This window comes from Typopeltis vanoorti, chromosome 5 (genome assembly GCF_054136105.1).
Source record: "Typopeltis vanoorti isolate ZY-2024b chromosome 5, IOZ_Tvanoo_1.0, whole genome shotgun sequence".
Classification (NCBI taxonomy): domain Eukaryota; kingdom Metazoa; phylum Arthropoda; class Arachnida; order Uropygi; family Thelyphonidae; genus Typopeltis; species Typopeltis vanoorti.
Window position 1 is genome coordinate 100,533,469 of NC_143553.1, and position 19,061 is coordinate 100,552,529.

A 19,061-nucleotide genomic window follows, 5' to 3' on the forward strand; every position below is an offset into this window, starting at 1 on the left:
TTGAATAAGGTTCATATTTTTTAAGTTAATCGAATCGAATTGCTATTCTTTTGACTTGCTTCCTTTTTCTGTATGAAATATGTATTATTTCAAAAGTATCTTGTAATGGTGTATTAGTGCACCATTGAAGTTACCATTAAGTCTTATTTCATAAATAGTTTTGGAAAGTGCTTTAACTGCCGGCCTGGCTGGCCGATTGGTTAGCCTATCCGCTCTCCAGCCAAAAGGCTGCAGGTTCGAATCACGCTGTAGGCATGGATATTTGTGATTGTGAAAATAGTAGTGGTGGTGGCGATGGACGGTAGATGGCATTGGTGTAGTGAGTGGTGGAGACAGAGTTATAGAGTAGGTGCCCTCCCTCAATGATTCTTTGGACCCCCTGGAGGTGTCACATAATAATAATAATAAGTGGTGTCTCATACTACATTGGCTTTAGTCTTTCCTTTGAGACATGTGGATGCTGCACCTCACTCCACCTGCCTACTTTAATTCTCTCTTGGTTGAATGCCTGTTGGCTTGGGGGTATATTTAGGACTAATGACAAGCCCACTAATGCAAAGGCAGAGAGGATTTGGTTGCTACTGACCAATTCTAGTATGCTGGACTTAAGTGAAGTCCAGCATATTCCATTGCCCAAACATCAGTTTGGACAATGAATAGAATATGGAGTTTGAATGATGTCAGCTGCTCTCACAATGCAAAAAAAAAAAAAAAGTTGTGAAGTAACTTCATGCAAGAATGTTTATATTAATTATTAGATATATGATTATGTGTATAGGTCATGTGATTAGTTGGTATATTACAAGAGCTTTTTTTTTTTTAAATAGCAGTTTCTTCAAAATTTCTTGGTTCTATACCTCAAGTAACACACAAAATCAGTTTGTGCCGCAGTTCTTTAAATAATTCAGTAAATGTTTTGGGAACAAGAAGCATCATTACTAGTGTATTTCACAGTTGTTATGAAGGACATAATTATCCCAAGAAATGGCCAGCCAAAAATACAGAAGTGTTTCCTCCACAGTTACCTCATGAACCAAGAAGACCTGCTGTATGTAATTTTCTTTTATCATAGTTGTTGTAATTTTTAATAATTACTAAACATTTGCATGCTCCTGTAACTTGCAGCTTATAAAGTTTCTCTTTTGGTTTTAAGATTGTAATTTAATACAATGATCTAAGTTAATTAAGAACTTGCATCATTTAAAGGTTAAAGCAGGGTAACTCAAAGGAGACTTTATTTAGTGAAGAGATTTTATCTAAAAAACAACAACTTGCAACTAAAGAGGGGTAATTTTTTTTAGTTATCTATAATAACCAAGAAGAGGTTGCTCCATAGTTATCTTCTTAGCTTATAAGATTCCGATGGCTTAGAACAAATGTTCCTTTTAAACATTGTGTTTATAAACTAAATTAAAAATAGTAATAAAAAATTTATGTAAATCCAACCATTGAAGTTGTAAACCTGTAGTATGAGGGGATGGGATGAAAGTAATGACTGTTTTTCTTCCCTCCCTTTCTCTCTGAGTGTGGCAAAAAACTTTATATGTCACTTGAGTGGACAGTAGTAGTCTTGGTCCTATCATGAATGATGAAAATATGAATGGGGTTCTCTTTCTCAATGATAATGCCTGACCTCACACCATCTCATTTACAAAGGATGTAGTTACAACATTTTGTTGGACTGATCTTCCCCATCCCATAACTTAGATCTTATACCCTTAGATGCATCCATAGAGTTTGGCCCCATAAAAAGACGAATGAGGTTCTTCTCCATGATAATGCCTGACTTCGCACCATTTCAGTTTAAATTTTCTTCGACGATTTGGTTGGATTGATCTTCCCCATCTGACCCCATAACCTGGATCTTGTATCCTCTTACTACCACCTGTTTGATCCTCCAAAGAATGCACTCTGAGGATGATGCCATTTTGCAGATGATAAGGAGCTTAAATAAACTGTTCATCAAAAAGTCCTGATGTTAGTGTAAAGATTTATGAGATCAGCGTAGTGTCTCACTCAGTGATGGCAAAAGTATTTAAATGGTGGAGACTGTTGAAAAATGACAGATATACAAAAAAAAAAAAAGAAAAATTAATACATGTAAAAGCCATTGTTAATAAATTCTTTTCTGAGAGAAAACAAAAAGCATTACTTTTGTTTCACCTGTTGTACATGAGCAGTGTAGATGGTCTTAGGAATGAACATGCTTTGATTAAATTTATTATTTTTACCACAATATTATTATTATTGTATGAACACATCCATGGAATTCGAAGACTCATCACGGGAGACCCAAACTACCCACACAATCTCTCCTTGAACCCATTAACAGATAAAGCATTCACAACTGACTCTGGCAACCCATTTCACTCATTCACAACTCTCCAAGCAAAAAATCTAGTCCTCACACTCTTACTAACCACACCTTTATTTAACTTCCAGGGATGACCCCTCATTCTGGCCCCTCCAGCCAAGTGTGGAAATATTTCCCCTGCATCAGTCCTATAAAACTTTAAGCAACCTAGATGTTTCTATTATATCCCCTCTTTTTCTCCTATTAACCAACTTCTGCAATCCACACACCCTCAATCCATTTTCATAGGGAACATTCCACAGACCACTCACCATCTTGGTCACGTGCCTCTGAATCTTCTCCACCACTTCCTCATCCCCAAGAAACCCAGGAGACTACACTTGAGCACAGTAATAGAGATGTGGAAGTATCAAGGCCTTATAAAGAGGAATTACAACTTCCTTATTTCTACTTGTTAATGTGGTCTTCACTAGCCAAGTAATCTGATAGGCTACCTTGGCAATATGTCCTCTAAGCTTACCTTTCTGTCTACCACCACCCCTAAAACTCTACCTTCATTTGTTTCCTGGAGTACACTGCCATCAAAGTGATTCACAGCTTGTAATTTTTTTATCCCAAAATGCTTAACTTTACATTTATCCACATTATACTGACAGTCTATTTAAATCATCCTGCAAACTCTCACATTGCTTTGATTAACTATTACTTTGTCTAATTTTATGTCATCAGCACACACAACTGGATATTTCCTTTCAGGTTATTTCCTATATCATTTATGTACAAATTAAACAGCAATGGTCCCAGCACCAAACCTTGTGGCACACCACTAGTCACCTGTTTTTGCCTCGATTCTGCCCCTCCACATACCACTTTTCATATCTGTCCAGCAGCCACCCTCTTATCCACTTAATCAGCTTCATATTCATCCCCATTTGTTCCGATTTACATAATAGAGTTCCATGTGATATTCTGTCAAATGTCTTTGCGAAATCCAGAAGAATCGTTGTGTAGCCATTTCCTTTATCCAACTGTAAAATCTCGATGTAGCTTAAAAAATTCCAAAGCACATTACATCGATTTCTTTTCATAGGTCAAGTCCTATGAGAACTGTAAATAACCCTGTTTGTTTCTATGTATATTTTGCAAAATATTGTTGTAGTTAACCCTATGGGAAGTGAATGTATTTACTGTTTTAACGTCGAAAACAAAGGCAATGCTTTGCCATCGGAACTTTGTTTTTATATAATTATGCAAGAAGGTTGTTTATTAGTTTTGTGTATAGGAAAGGCTTACATGCTCTCTGCTAACACCTTTAAAGCTAGTTTTCAAGAGTGCTGCTAGGTTTAGTGAAGTTTCCGCGGGCCCGAAAGGACAAGCAAAGCATCAAAGAGGTTCGCTAGTTTTATAGACAAGTGTTCGCTGCCCGGCAAAATACGATCAAAAGAATGCATGGAGAAAAACAAAGATCAGGTCAAACTTAAAAGAAAATGAAAGAGTCGTGCTGAATTCTTCGGGGTTTACTAACCTTAGTGCAAGGTCACAAGTTCGCAAAATAAAAGGAGACAGAATGGAGCATAAGAGGCTTCCCGGTTCCAGTTGTCGCCAGAAAGAGGAGCTTCTAGGCCAGAGAGATAGGACTTCCAGGCCAGAGAGAGGGCTTCCAGACATTGCTGAAGAAGGAAAGGCTTTCAGACGCCAGAGAGAGGGATCCTGGTTGAGAGTTGGCGGCAGTCATCCAGGCATTTTTGATGAGCCAAAGCAGAGGAGAAAAGGCGATGTAAATTACCCGAGGCAGCCTCACTCGGAAGTTTTTCTTTTCACCGTCGGAGAACAATCTTTTGCCAGTCGCAGCCCACTATTTTCCCGATGAGATATTACTGAAGCCAGACATTCCTGAGGAAGCTGAAGATCTGAGACGAAGAAATGCCATAAGACTGTAGTGAAAGACTTTTGACTGAATGTGCGATGCAGAGTCTTTTGTAAGTTCAAATCTTTTGTATATTCCCTCTCATAGTAGGTTGTAGATGGACTTTTAAGAGATTGTTCAATAGTAATAAGAAGTGTCATTTAGAGAATCGATTGGCATATTGGAAGTTGATATAAAAATTATAAAGATAACTTGACAGAGAGTTAGCTAACCTCTTTGCAAGTAAACTAGAAGTTTAATAAGTTGAATTTGTAAGCGGAGAGTAAATAAGATTGTGAGTTAAAGAAGTTAATTAGTGTTAAAGTAAAAGGGTTCTAATTTATGCTAAAGATTTTATAAATGGATAGAGAAAGCAATCTCCCTATTGTTTAATTCATGTATAATTTGTAAATAAATGTGTTTTAATTATTTGTTAAAAGAGTGCTGCCTGATCTTTTATTTTACAACTGCACTGTTCTTAAATAAATCGTACTTGTGAGCGGGAAATAATTTAAGGCAATAAAAACGCAGTTCAGTTACTTATGAACCACGATTGTTAAAGTAAACATTGATAAAAGAAACTTCGCTCGTGAGAGAGAGAGGGAAATCTACCGGAAGTTTTATTTAGTCTTATGCCAATTAAATGATATATTGGTGGTGCAGTCTGACAAATAAATTTCCAGTATTCATAGGCATTCAACTAGTAAATACGGAAGGTGGATAATCATAGAACGCAGTAGAGTAAATGAGAAAAATTAAGAGAGAAAAAGCGCATTAGGATAAAGCTGTAAAGATATTACATATAGTCAAAAATAATATACATTTACAATGGCGCAGCAAGCAGAAGATATTACACAACTCTGCTGTTACTCTATTATGAAAAGACAGCAAATTACTAAGCCATGACTGACTCTTCACAAAGCCATGTTGCTCCTCATACAGTAACCACCTATTCTTGAATTCTCTTTTTGATTAATTTGCTACTGCAGTCTTAGAACCTCCCTTATTATGCAAGGGAATTATTTTGTCCTCTTTCTGCTCTATTGGAACTCTAAGCTGAGACTTAGTCTAAGCCTAGAAGTTCCCACATTCTCTCTCTCTCAAAACCCAAGCTGATATCCCATCTAATCCCACAGCTGTATTTACATTGATATTCTGCAATATCATATAAACTTTCAACATCATATGGACCTCCAATTTGTTAGGATGATATACCCTTGCAAAGTGGTCGCTCATTAACTTGACTATTTTGTCTGCTTCTGTCACTTCGTGACCATCATCACTCATTAAGGTTAATCTTCCATAGTCATTCTTCCTCTTACTTGCTATATAATGAAAGAATTCTTTGGGATTTCCTTTGGCCTACTTGGCTAGTTTCTTCTCATAATCTGATTTTGACTTCCTTGCCATGCTGGTTACCTTTCTTGCTTGAGCCGTGTACTGTTCATTGTTCATGAGTTTGCTGGTCACCTTTCTCTTTATATACCCTCCACAGCATTTTCTTCTTCTGCAGTTCATTCTTAATGATATTATCATTCATCTAACTCATGAACAGTACAAGGAGTACACTGCCATGCAATGTTAAATTGTATACCTTAGGTATACAATTTAATATTGCCTCTTCTAGATTACCCTTATCTATCTTCCATGCACTACTGACATCCTTACCCTGCAGTGTTTTATGCTGTGGCACAAATTTAAGCTTCTTCCTGTGCCCAAAACTCCTCTCTGTTGTTCATGATCCTTCTGGAATTAGTATATAGAAACTGCAGCAACCCTTTAGATCCCCTCCCACCTTTACTTCATGAATTGACCACCCTGTTCAATGTTTTTACTCGAGAAACTAGATTCTGTACTTGGTCATGCTCACACTCACTAACCTCATGGGTGCCTTCACACAAATTCACCTGCTTTCACCCTAATTGGTTAAGTTTTCCTGAATTTGCTCTTCAGCATGCCCAGTGAACAAAGCTCTCTCTCCAGACGCTTAACACCAAAACCATTTATATGCAATCCATCAGCATTGTAGAAATCTTTCTTTCTATCATACAAGACCACAGATCCACAAATCCTACATCATTCCTTCTGCACAATCTATGTATTGATTCATTAGCTATCAGTGCTCACCTCTTCATTTTTTCCTCTATCATAGTATCACAGGAAACTTCGTCTTCACCTTCATGCTTTTCAGTTTTGCCTCTTATGATAACTCCTTTACATCCTCCCTCATAGGATACTTCTAGCCTCTCAAATCATTTGTGCCAGCCATGACAATCATTTCCTTTGACTTACTTTTTGCATCCAGATAGTGTGACTTATATTGTGAAATTTTGCACCAGAGAAACATGATTTTGTCATGTTTCTCTGGTGATTAGGTCCCCTGATCATTGAGTCACCATATGTAATTTTTTCCTTAACTTGTGTTTCTTATTTGTTTGCTTGGTCTTTATTGTTATTTCGGACCACTTGCTTCCTTCTCTTTTCAGCCATGCTAATCTCTTGCCACTTCCACAATTTTTCAGTTTCATCCTTCTGTGTAGGATGACATTCAAATGTGCTATTTCATTATTAATGTTTATTTTGTTCTCCTCTATTTTCATGGCTGCATGTTCGGCATTAATAACATCATTTTCTATCCTACCATTGGCACTGTCCCCTCTACTAACATTTGCTGTCTTCTCGTCACCTAATAGGCACTCACTTTTAAAATATTTAATACACTCTTCTCTCTCTCTCTCTCCAGTTTCAATTTCCTTTCACATATTCTTCGATTTTCTTGATGAAGACATTTCACACATACTGCACAAAATCCCACAAAATGAAATCACCGAACAGCGTGCTGTTTTTCCACCATTGCTCTACTATGCACTGGTGTATACAAATATCTTATTTAAACAAAAAAATACTAGGTTTACTTAGAAACTAAGTAGCTCATTCAATCACACATTCACTTAAAACAAAAACTACAATAACTTAACCTAATATTTTCAAACAAAATACCAAAAAAAGTTACTTATCCTTCAGGAGCGTTAAGTTCATTCTACACTCACAATCATCATCATTAGTGTTTTGTCTCCTGACAGGTCCAATGGTATATCTCAGCAAATTTTCTTCCTCAAATTTCCTCTGTCTCTTGCTTCCTCCTTCATTTCTTGATATCCTCTTGTGCTCATTATATCATCAGACATCATTAGTCGTCTCCTTCCTCTTGGTCGCTTTCCTTCAGTTTCCCCTTCTATCATTGTTTTCAGTAGGCTGTGTCTTCTTAATACATGTCCTATCCAGTTATGCTTTCTTTGTCTTATGATCATTAGTAAATTCTTTTCTTCTTCAACTCTTTGTAATACTTCTTTATTGGTAATTTTTTCAGTCCACTTTATTTTCTCCATTCTTCTCCATAACCACATTTCAAATGCCTCCAACATTTTAGCTTCTTTCTTCTCAATTGTCCATGTTTCTGACCCATATAATATCATACTCAAAATATAACACTTAATAAGCCTTTCTTTAAATTTTTATTCATTTTATTAATAAAAAATTTTTCTTGCTATAAAATGCATATTTTCCTTTGTTAATTCCTTCTTTTATTTCCATGTCACATTTTCTTATATTATACTACCAAGATATTTGTATTGTCTCACTTGCTCTGCACTTACTCCATTCATCATCACCTTGGCACTTCCTGTTTCCTGGAGACTCTCATCACTTTTGTTTTCTTTGTGTTAATTTTCATATCTATTTCTTGCATATACTTTCAAATTTTTGCATTAGGTACTGTAGTTCATCTTCAGTATTAGCTAATATTGCTTGATCATCTGCAAATCTAATATTTTGCATTGTTCTTCCTCCAATAGTGATTCCTCTTTTCTCTTCATCAAATGCTTCTTTTATCATTTCTTCTACAAATATATTGAAGAGCATTGGTGAGAGGCAGCATCCCTGTCTTAAACCTCTGCCAATCACACATTTTTTAGTTTTTCCTACTTTTGTCTTTATTATGACAGTCTGGTTCATATATAATTCATCTATTAACCTTTGGTTTCTCCAATCTAAACCTATTTTGCATAACACTTCCATCAGATTTTCCCATTTCACCATGTCAAACATATTTTCAAGGTCGATGAAACATATATAAACTTCTAATATTTCTTTTTGCATATGGTCCTCATATTCCAATTGCATCACTAATTCCTCTTTTTTTTATCTAAATCCGAACTGATCATCTCCCAGACAATACTCCACTCTATTATCCAATCATCGATTTAGTATTCTTAGTAGTACTTTAGAGGCATGTTAGAGTATGCTTACATTTCTTAGTCACTGCACTTAGTAGGATTGCTTTTCTTTACAATTGGTGTAAGAATACTCTCTATAAGAATACACACACAATACACCACCTCAATCAACAACAAACTGTATATTTTTTGTTACTGGATTTGATATAACAAAGTTTTATTTATAACTTCATTTAATCGTTTTGCAGATGCTTTAGCACATGCTTTCTTCGTGAATAATACAATAAAATAATAAAATTTGACAACAAATTTCATTTTCTAAAAGTTTTATAAATTCCATTATTGTTGCTGCATATGACTGGGGCACTGTCAGTCACTACCAACAAGAGTTTTCTTAAGTTTAATCTTCTTCCTTCACCAAAATCTGTAAAATCCGTAAAATTTTTAAAAATGTTTGATCCTTTAGTTGTACCAAACATTGATGTTAATGTGCATGATTCTTCTTTGATTTGTTGTGATTTAATTTGGCCAAAATGAGCTACTATTGCCAACCTAGCAGTATTATTAATATAAGTACTTTCATCAAGAGCAATTGATGAAAAAGAAACTGGTTTACATAAGTAGAAAGTATTCATCGTTGTAAGTTTTTCCACACAATACCAAAAATGTCACATGACAATATATCATTTTTCATTTGCTCTATAATATATATATATATATATTTTTTTTTTTTTTGATATATCGTTTGACTGTACATTGAATAGTATGAGCTGATAAAGGTATTTCTTTATTTCTCTTAAGTTATATCACTTTGATTCTTAAAATCTTTAAAAAGGCCCTTAGCGCAGTCTACTGGAGTATGCCCATGTGTCGACAAGGAGAGTAAATAAATTGTCATGTGAGATAAGCATAGTTCAAGCTGCAAGGGCAAAATATATCTGTATTAAATATAAATAAAAACACAAAAAGAAATTAACTTATTTGCTTTTTTATTTTTAAAAATTTAATTATTAGTTTTCAAATACAAACTTTTGGCAGGTCACTCAGTGATCCTCAGGTCATAGGTTGCCGATCCCTGCTCTAGAGAATAGACATATTTTTTCAGAAATCTTTATGCTTCCCCCCCCAAAAAAAAACAGCCATTTAAGCCTCACATCATAATGATATTCAGAAGCATCCTTGACTTATTAGAGAGAGAGTGATATCCACTCAGCTAACCAGGCTAGCATAAAATATCACAAAAATGACAAAACCACTCATAATGTTATAGGGTTTACATAATTAGAAAGTATTCATTGTTGTAAGTTTTTCCACTTGGTTATATTATAAATTAAAGATGCCAAGAAATTATATTCTTGGTTTAATCCTTTATCCAAGTATAAGCAAGCAAAGTTTGCACCTGAACTATTTTCAGGACTGGGCAACTCATATAAAGAAGCTAATGACCTCGCATCACTTGCCTTAGTATCACATAATGCAAAGCACATGTGTATGGACATGTATAATACTGTATCAATTACTATACTATATTTGAGAAACAGGTGATGGAGAGGATCCAGAGATGATTGTCCAAGATTGCGACTGTGGAATCCTCCCTGTGAGGATAGATGAAAATCTCTGGGTTACAAAGAGTGTGGTTAGCAAGGGGAAGTACAAGGAGAAGTATGTGTGTATAAGTATGTCCTTATGAGGCCAGGATGAAGATTTGTTTGTTAAAGAAATTGGTTGGGGTTAGTAATGATTGAGATATACAAATTGCTGAAGGGTTTTTACAAGATGAATACAGAGGAAATTTTTCAGAAGAGGTTTGGTGGTTGGAGAACTAAGGGACATTCTTGGAAACTGAGCAAGAGTGTAGTTAGCAGGGATTTCAGGACTATATATATACAGGGTGTTCGGGATAAATTTGACAGTTTCGTAAGGAAAAAGAAAATCTTCCTTGTATCTATTAAATTTAATGAATTGACAAAAAAACATTACAGGCAGAGTTAATTACAATACTATCAACAAGATTTACTCAAAATAACCACCATTAGCATCGATCACAGCTTCAATTCTGCTTCGGAATCTCGAACAAGCTGATGCTACAGTCTCCCTGGGAAGGGCCGCAAAAACTGTTTTAATTTTATCCATTAACTGGGCTTTTGTATTACTGGAAGTGCGATTGGTGTCTTTTTCAACTGCGCCCCATACAAAATAATCCATGGGGTTAAGGTCTGGGGAGTTTGGAGGCCAAACATTTGGACTGGTGAAGTCGTAGAAATTTTCAGACAACCATTTTTGACTTTTCCCAGAGGTGTGGCAAGGGGCCGAATCCTGCTGCCATACATACGGCCTACCATTGGCTACCCTTGTTATCCAGGGCTTGACTACAGTTAGCAACTCCACGAACAAAGCCCGAATTCCAATGCCAGGGTTCTTCAACACCTGTTCCTGCAGATTTGCGAGGAATTCTGCTGTACGAACGCAATCAGATCGTCTGCTAGGGATCTTTCTTCTTGCTACATCCTCGTAGTCACCATTGCAAGTCTCTAGTTCATGCCTGATTGTTTTTACTGTATTCAGGGAGCATTGGGCAGCAGTCGTAATATCCTTATTTTGATGGCGGGCACGAATCATCATGATACAAGTTATTCTCTTCCATGATTCAGGTGGGTTCCAGCTATCCATCCTTTCTGACATCTTGTATATGAATGAAGAAGGGTCCAAACTTTTAAATGAAGAGAAGTGTGTGTTAATACATGTAACTTACGGAAAAATATAATTAATTATAAATATGTCAAATTTATCCCGAACACCCTGTATATATATATATATATATATATATATTTTTTTTTTTTTTTTTTTCTCAGAGAGTGGTAAATGAGCGGAATACATTGCCAGAGGCTATTGTAGATTCAATGACTGTGAATAAGTTCAGAGCAAAGTATGATAGATACTGCAAAAATGTGGAATAGTGCTTGGCATTTTAGGGCCTTCCATAATGAGGCTAAAGACTCTATAGAGTAGCCAATAATAATAATAGTAATAAAGGGTTGAAATGTAGAAAGGCAGCAGGAGTAGATGATATTCGACCAGAAATGCTTAAGTATGGTGGTATAAAAGGCTTACAGTCGCTGCACTGCATAGTTCAGAAGACATGGACAGAGGGACGAATTCCCGATGATCGGAGTAGAGCTCTCATAGTACCCATATATAAAAAGGGAAATAAAACTGAATGTGAGAATTACAGAGGTATTTCCCTACTGAGTGTTCCTGGCAAGATCTATGCAAGTATTCTTGAGAAACGGTTGAGAAGAATTGTGGAAGAAAAGCTTGGTGAAGAACAAGCTGGATTCAGGCCAAATAGAGGCTGTCAGGATCAGATCTTCACTTTACAACAAATAGTTGAGAAAGTATGGGAATATAACAAAGATCTGTATTTAAGTTTTGTCGATTTGGAAAAGGCATATGACAAGGTGCCAAGAGAGAAGCTATTCAATACGCTACAGTTATATGGTGTCAATTGGGCATTATATCAAGCAATACTGTAGGTTTTATTTGAGTTGTAAGTCAGCAGTTAGAATTGAAGGAAGTACAGGAAGATGGTTTAATGTTAAATCTGGTGTGAGACAAGGATGTACATTATCCCCTCTGTTATTCATTATCTATATGGATCATATTATGAAGGAAAGTGGTATTAAACCTGATATCAAAATTGGAGATGTTAATGTTAGCTTTTTGCTTTATGCAGATGATGTTATACTTCTAAATAAAGCTGTCTGCAAGATTCCTTGACCAAATTGAATAACTGTTGTAATTGATATGGTATGAAGGTCAGCAATAAAAAGACAAAGACAATGAAAATATGCAGAATCATTGTGAATGGAGAACCTGTACCTACTTAGGCACGATTTTTAGTGACGATCGTAAATTAACTATGGAAATAGACAACAGAATCAACAAAGCTGTATGGTAGGAAGTCAATTGAATAAATTCATATGGAATAAGAGAGAAATTAGTCAGAACACTAAATTAGCTGTATACAAGACAGTGTTCAAACCGGTTTTAACTTATGGGTCTGAGAACTGGGTCAGAAGTAAAGCATTTAACCAAAGACTAGAGACTGCAGATATGAGAGTCCTGAGAAAGATTAGAGGCATGAACAGGTGGCATCATTGGCAATATCGTATTAAAAACAAGGATATTAGGAAAGAACTTGACATTGTCAGCATCCAGGAATGCATTAGCAGAGCTATTCTCAGGTGGGTGAGGAAAGATTAGCAAAACAAGTGTTCTCCGCCAGGTTTGGAGGAAAATGACCCAGAGGAAGACCAAGATATAGATGGATTGATACAGTACTAAGTGCCTTAGACGATAGAAATATAAGATCTGATAATGTTGGAGTCTTGACAAGTAACAGACTGATTTGGAGGAAAATTGTAGATAGGAAGTTGGTAATGATGTAAATTTTCATGTAGTACTATCATATCCTGTACAACCCTTGAGGGTACATGGCAGAAATTTGATGATGATAGTTATTGTATAAATAATTGTTTGACTGGCCTCCCACAATGAGCCGTTCATTCCTTGAGAATGCTGGCAAAAATAATATATTCCAGACATGCTACATCAAATGAAATTTCATCATCATCAATTTCCTGTATAATCCTTGATGGAATATGTGCCATCAAGGATTGTACAGGATAATTATGATAGTACTATATGAAAAAGTTACACCATTACTAATTTTCAATCAATAATTTTCTTCAAAATTAATCTGTTATCTGTCAAGACTCCAATATTATCAGTCATTTTAAAAATTTTTATGGAATTTACAATTGTGTTAAAAAACCTTTTTTATTATCCCGACGTTTCGATCTTCACATCAAGATCATCATCTGGAGCATACATAAGTACACAGAACAAGCTGAGTTACATCATTAACTGTAAGCTAGAGAAACAATGTTATTCTACTGCCGTGACCTCTGGTGAAAAAATAATAATAATAAAATAAAATAAAAAATATATATATATATAAAAATAAAATAAAATAAAATAAAAAATAAATTTTTACATCAAGCTAAATTCTATTTTTACAATGACAGGAATAAACATTCTTTTAGATGGTTTTCTTTCAGAAACAATTGGTGTCCTATTTTTAGTATTATAATTCTTATTTTTGATTTACAATACTGGATTTTTTACAGTCCTGTTTATAGTTGTTCTTGGTGAGGAAGGTCGAATATATACCTTCCAAATGTTTGGGATTTTTAAACCATCATTGTTGTTCAGATTGGGGTAGTTGCTGATAAATTTATAGGAATAGTGCGTCCTGTTTGTGGGAGGCCAGTCAAACAGGATGCACTATTCCCATTAGACAAAAAGAACATAAACGACACATTAAATATAATAATTATGGTGAAGCTGGCCTTTCTGATCATGCCCTGAATACCTTACACAGAATTGACTGGAAAACCACCAGCTGTCTACGTCATGCTAGAATATGGCATGAGCAGAAATTCAGGGAAGCCTGTGAGATTATCAGCAACCACCCCAATCTGAACAACAATGATGGTTTAAAAATCCCAAACATTTGGAAGGTATATATTCGACCTTCCTCACCAAGAACAACTATAAACAAATATAGAAAATCCAGTATTGTAAATCAAAAATAAAAATTGTAATACTAAAAATCGGACACCAATTGTTTCTGAAAGAAAACCATCTAAAAGAATGTTTATTCCTGTCATTGTAAAAATAGAATTTAGCTTGATGTAAAAATTTATTTTTTATTTTATTTTATTTTATTTTATTATTATTTTTTTTCACCAGAGGTCACGCCAGTAGAATAACATGTGATCAAATCATTGTTTCTCTAGCTTACAGTTAATGATGTAACTCAGCTTGTTCTGTGTACTTATGTACGCTCCAGATGATGATCTTGATGTGAAGATTGAAACGTCGGGATAATAAAAAAAGTTTTTTTAACACGGTTGTAAATTCCATAAAAAATTTTAAAATGAATGCTGATCACCGTGTAACCCTAAAAGAAAGGATTCCAATATTATCAGATCTTATATTTCTGTGTTTTAAGGCTCTTTTTACTGTATCAGTATCTACATCTTGTCTTCCTCTGAGTCTTTTTCCTATCAACCTGGTAAACAAAACCTCTTTTGTTTACCAGGTTGCTAATTTGCTAATTTTTCCTCTTCCATTCTGTTTAAGTAACCGTACCACCTGAGATTAGCTCTACTAACACATTCCCGAATGCTAACGATGAGATGTTTCTTAATATCCTCATTTTTAATGTGATACTGCCATTAATGCCATCTGTTCACTCCGCTTATCTTTCTCAGAACTCTCAGTCTTTGCTCAAGTGTTTTGTTATATTATTACAAAGTTAAAATTGGTTTAAACACTTGTATACAGCTAGTTTAGTGTTTTGACTATTCTCTCTCTTATTGCATATAAATTCAAATGACTTCTTACTATACTAGCTTTGCTAATTCTGCTGTCTGTCTCAAAATTTAATTTGCCATCTTCATTAAATATTGTGCCTAAATAGCTGAAATATTTACTTGTTCTATAGGTTCTCCATTCAGTATGCAGTTGATGTTTTCAATGTGTCTACCTATTTTCATTGTCTTTATCTTTTTAATGCTGATGTTCATATCAAATTTATTACAACAGTTATTCAGAGTCAGGGAACCTTGCAGACTTGTACTGGATTTATAATATTATATTATAAAGTAAAGAGCTAAGATTAACATCCGTTTTGACACCAGATTTAATTCTACTTTCCATCATAATGTGATCTCTGTAGATAATGAATAGGACTCTGTAGCTCAGTTGGTATAGACGAAGCCCTTTGTTCGGAAAAACCTGGGTTTGATTCCCGTCTATGATGTGAGGAACCTTTATCTGATCTCTTTCAAGTAAAGGTGAGTTAGCCAATCTCATACAGAGGTAGATTTTTTTTTAACCTAGAAATTTGGGTTTTTTGTCCTTCAGCACAGGCGAACTGGCCCTGTGAACACACATTTATTTACAGCCATGAATACTTATGACAATGTGTGGAAGAGATAGGGTCCTCACAGCATGTCATTACACCCATAGTCAACCATGAGTCACATCTTGGCAGTCAACCTTCTAGATAGGAGACGACACATAAATGGGAATAGATAATAAATAATAGTGGAGATAATATGCACCATTGTTGCACACCTGACTTTACCTCAAACCATCTTCGTGTACCTCCTTCAATTCTAACTTCTGACTAATAGCTTACAGACTATGCATTGCTTGATATGATGTTCCACTTACATACCATATAACTGTAGCATTATGAAGAGCATTTAAATACAAAGAACAGAAGTTAAATATAAATCCTTGTTATATTCCCAAGATTTCTCGACTATTTGTCTTAAAATGAAAATTTGATCTGAATTCCGCTTGTTCTTCACCAGACTTCCCTTCCTATCAGGAACACTCAGTAGGGAAATTCCTCTGTAATTCTTGCATTCAGTCTTATCTTCCTTTTTATAGATGGATACTATGAGAACTCTGCTCCAATCATTGGGAATTCGACTGTCTGACCAGGCTCTATGAATTAAGCAGTGTAGCCACTGCAAGACTTTTATACCTGCATACTTAAGCATTTCTAATCAAATATCGTCTATTCAAGATAAGATGCCTTTCCATATTTCAAGCTTTTGACAGCTTTTTCTACCTCAAGTATTGATATGTATTTCTGTTTGCATTCCTCTTGAAAATTTTCTACCATCATGCAGACACTGCTTGTTTCATTTAGCAGTCTTTCAAATTAATTACTCCAGACATCTAGAATATCATTATCATCAGGTTTCATATTACCTCCATTTCTAAGCTTTTTCAATTGCCTCCAGAATATTTTGCCACCTTCCTTATGTTTATTTCCTATGTTCTTACCAAAGTCTTCTCAGGACATTTGTTTAGCTAGTTTTACACATTGTTTTGCTTTCTTACATTTTTCTCTGTATTCTGTAAGAGCATAAGCTGACTTACTTCCCAGGAACTTTTGACGTGCTTTCTTCTTTTCCTTCACTGCCTCTTTAACTTCCTGTGTCCACCAGGGAGTTCTGATTTTTTTTATCCTTGCAGACAACCTCACCACATGCCTCTCTGGCAGAATTAATCAATGTTTTCTTCACAGTTTGCAACTGAATCTCCAAGGTTTGATTCCTGTTCTCAAACTCTTTCATTTTTCCTGAGGTCTACCATGGAGTTCTGATTTTTCTATCCATACAGACAACCTTGCTGCATGACTCTCTGGCTGAATTAATGTTTTCTTCAGGGTTTGTCATTGAATCCCCAAGGTTTGGTTCTTGTTTTCACACTCTTTCATTTTTTCTTCAATGATGTTTGCGTATTTGAGCCTGCAGTTCACCTCTGAAAGCTGCTCAACCTTGATTCATTTTAAAACTTTCTTACACACTCTTCTTTTCAATATGAAGTTCAGTTTTATGCTGCTCAATCATCACTTCCTATTTCAAATCCTCTGTTTATTCTTGAGTCCTGAACCAGTGGGAAAATGTCACTGTCAACTGTAGAATAGTCAATGAGACTTTTCTTATTTTTTGCATCTTCATCCATCTCTCCATGTCCTGAACAGAAAACCAGCAGGCATTTGCCATTACTATTAGCTTTGTGCTTTTCTCTAAATTTTCTCCAAACATTTCTATATGTCTGGTAATCATTTCCTGCTCTGGTGTTTAGATCTCCAACAAGGATCAGCTTTTCCTTTATCATTGAGCCAGCAGCCTTCTCTAATGCCTCAAAAAAATTCCTCCATTTCTTTCTTGGTAGAACCTTCTGTGGGACTATATGGACAAATAAGTCTCATTATCCAGTTTTCCCCCCCCATTCTGATATTTGCCCACATCACTCAACTTAATATTGCCTGCCATTCAAGAAGATTAGCCTCATATTTAGTGGTTGAATACTGTAACTACTCCCTCTTTTTCCTGATTGTTATTGCCTGAATATAACATTTTGTATTTGTTGCTAAAAAAGATCTCACCTGCTTTTCTGTCCTTTGTTTCAGTCACACCTATTATGTTGATCTGATACTTATCCAATTCTTCTGCTAGTTCCATTTCTTTTCCATCGATGCTTCTTATGTTGATAGTACCAATCTCGAACTGGGACTTGTTTCAATATCTGACTTTTCGTTGTTCATCCTGGTTCCTTGACAAAAACAACAAGGGGGGGGGGGTCTTGTTTAACTGGGCAATGCTCCAGCCAGCATGAAATTCTGTCATGTTGTTCCATCATTTCACATTGTGAGTTAAGTCAATAAGAATACAATTTGGTCAGCTAAATTCCAAATTGTCAGCCTATCCTTGTTCACTCAGTATCTGGATAGATACCTAACATGATGTACCATGAGAAGGTGAGGATTGAACATTGAGTCAGAAGTCCCAGTCAGTTCTCTGCTGAGGGGCTTCTGTTGTTATGCCATGCACACTGTCAATATATAATTATAAAATAAATGCTTAGTTATGCCACATAATTAAAAACATTCACTCATTATTAACTTTGAAAGGCTCCTGCATAGTTAGACATTGGAAAAAAAAAAGAAAAAAAAATCATTTATGTGTAACTAAAAGGTATGTAGCAATATGAATACCCACTGTTATGTGAGTGAAAATTGCCATTTTATGTTGTCTTGGAATGAAATAAGCTATAAAATCCAAAATATATGAAAATCTGCAGTATGTAGTAAAGAATGCATTTAAAAGCTTTTTTTTTTTTTTTTTAATGTTCATTCACTTCTTATTTATTAAGAAATAAATGACTTAAAATGTTTTAATATATTTGGATGCTTATTATTATATTATTATTATCATCATCATTATTATTTATTAAATAAATAAATATTTATTATTTTTTCTTTTAACCAGTGGATTTGCCACATGAGAACAAATATCAAATACTCACCACAAAAAATGTGGTATATAGCATGTTTGGTAAGAACATTTTCTAATCTTCATCTTTATTTGTAGATATAAGTGTATATATATATATACAGCAATTATATAACCTGTACACATGCACAGTTTCTGATAAGTCATTCTTGTTTTCAAAGTGTTGTTGCTTCTAAACTCAATAGATATTTTACCTTTCTTCTGGAGTATAAACATAAGCATAGTAGAATATCCAAAAATTGCAATGTAATATAAATCAAGTACCAAGTGAAGTGTCACACTAGCAGAATTCATTCCTTGACCTGAGACAAGAGACTTGAAACTTCTCTGGGAGACCATCCAGAGAAGTTTCATGAGGCATTTCCATGGCACACTCATGAAAGCCTTGCAGGAAAAATCGTAAAGAATTATTTTTGTGTAGAAGTGATGCTAACACTAGATTTTTGTTTTTTGTATATCTATTCATGCTTAGCTTGATAATTGTTGTACTAAGTGATGGATTGGTTGTCAAGAGTGTTCTATCAGTTGAGATTTAATGCCATGTGACTGCTTTCCAAAGCAAAGCCAAAAAAAATTTTGTGGATTCACTATCCTGTCAGGTGTCTTCTCCCTCCAGGAGATTGACTACCATGTGTTTCCACCATGTCCTGTTCTGCGCC

At 35.1% G+C, this 19,061-nt stretch overlaps 1 protein-coding gene across 2 annotated transcripts in view; it reads left to right on the forward strand.

The window, feature by feature from the left end:
• Window positions 1-19,061, forward strand: part of mRpL22 (mitochondrial ribosomal protein L22) — a 142,614-nt gene that overhangs the window by 53,065 nt on the left and 70,488 nt on the right. Inside the window, exons 2-3 of one of the 2 annotated variants that reach the window (XM_090392644.1) lie at window positions 828-1,048; window positions 18,379-18,444. In XM_090392644.1, the coding sequence (XP_090248770.1) occupies window positions 828-1,048; window positions 18,379-18,444 (287 nt within the window). The remainder of the gene's footprint in view (window positions 1-827; window positions 1,049-18,378; window positions 18,445-19,061) is intronic. The other variant, XM_090392645.1, reaches the window with a different exon arrangement.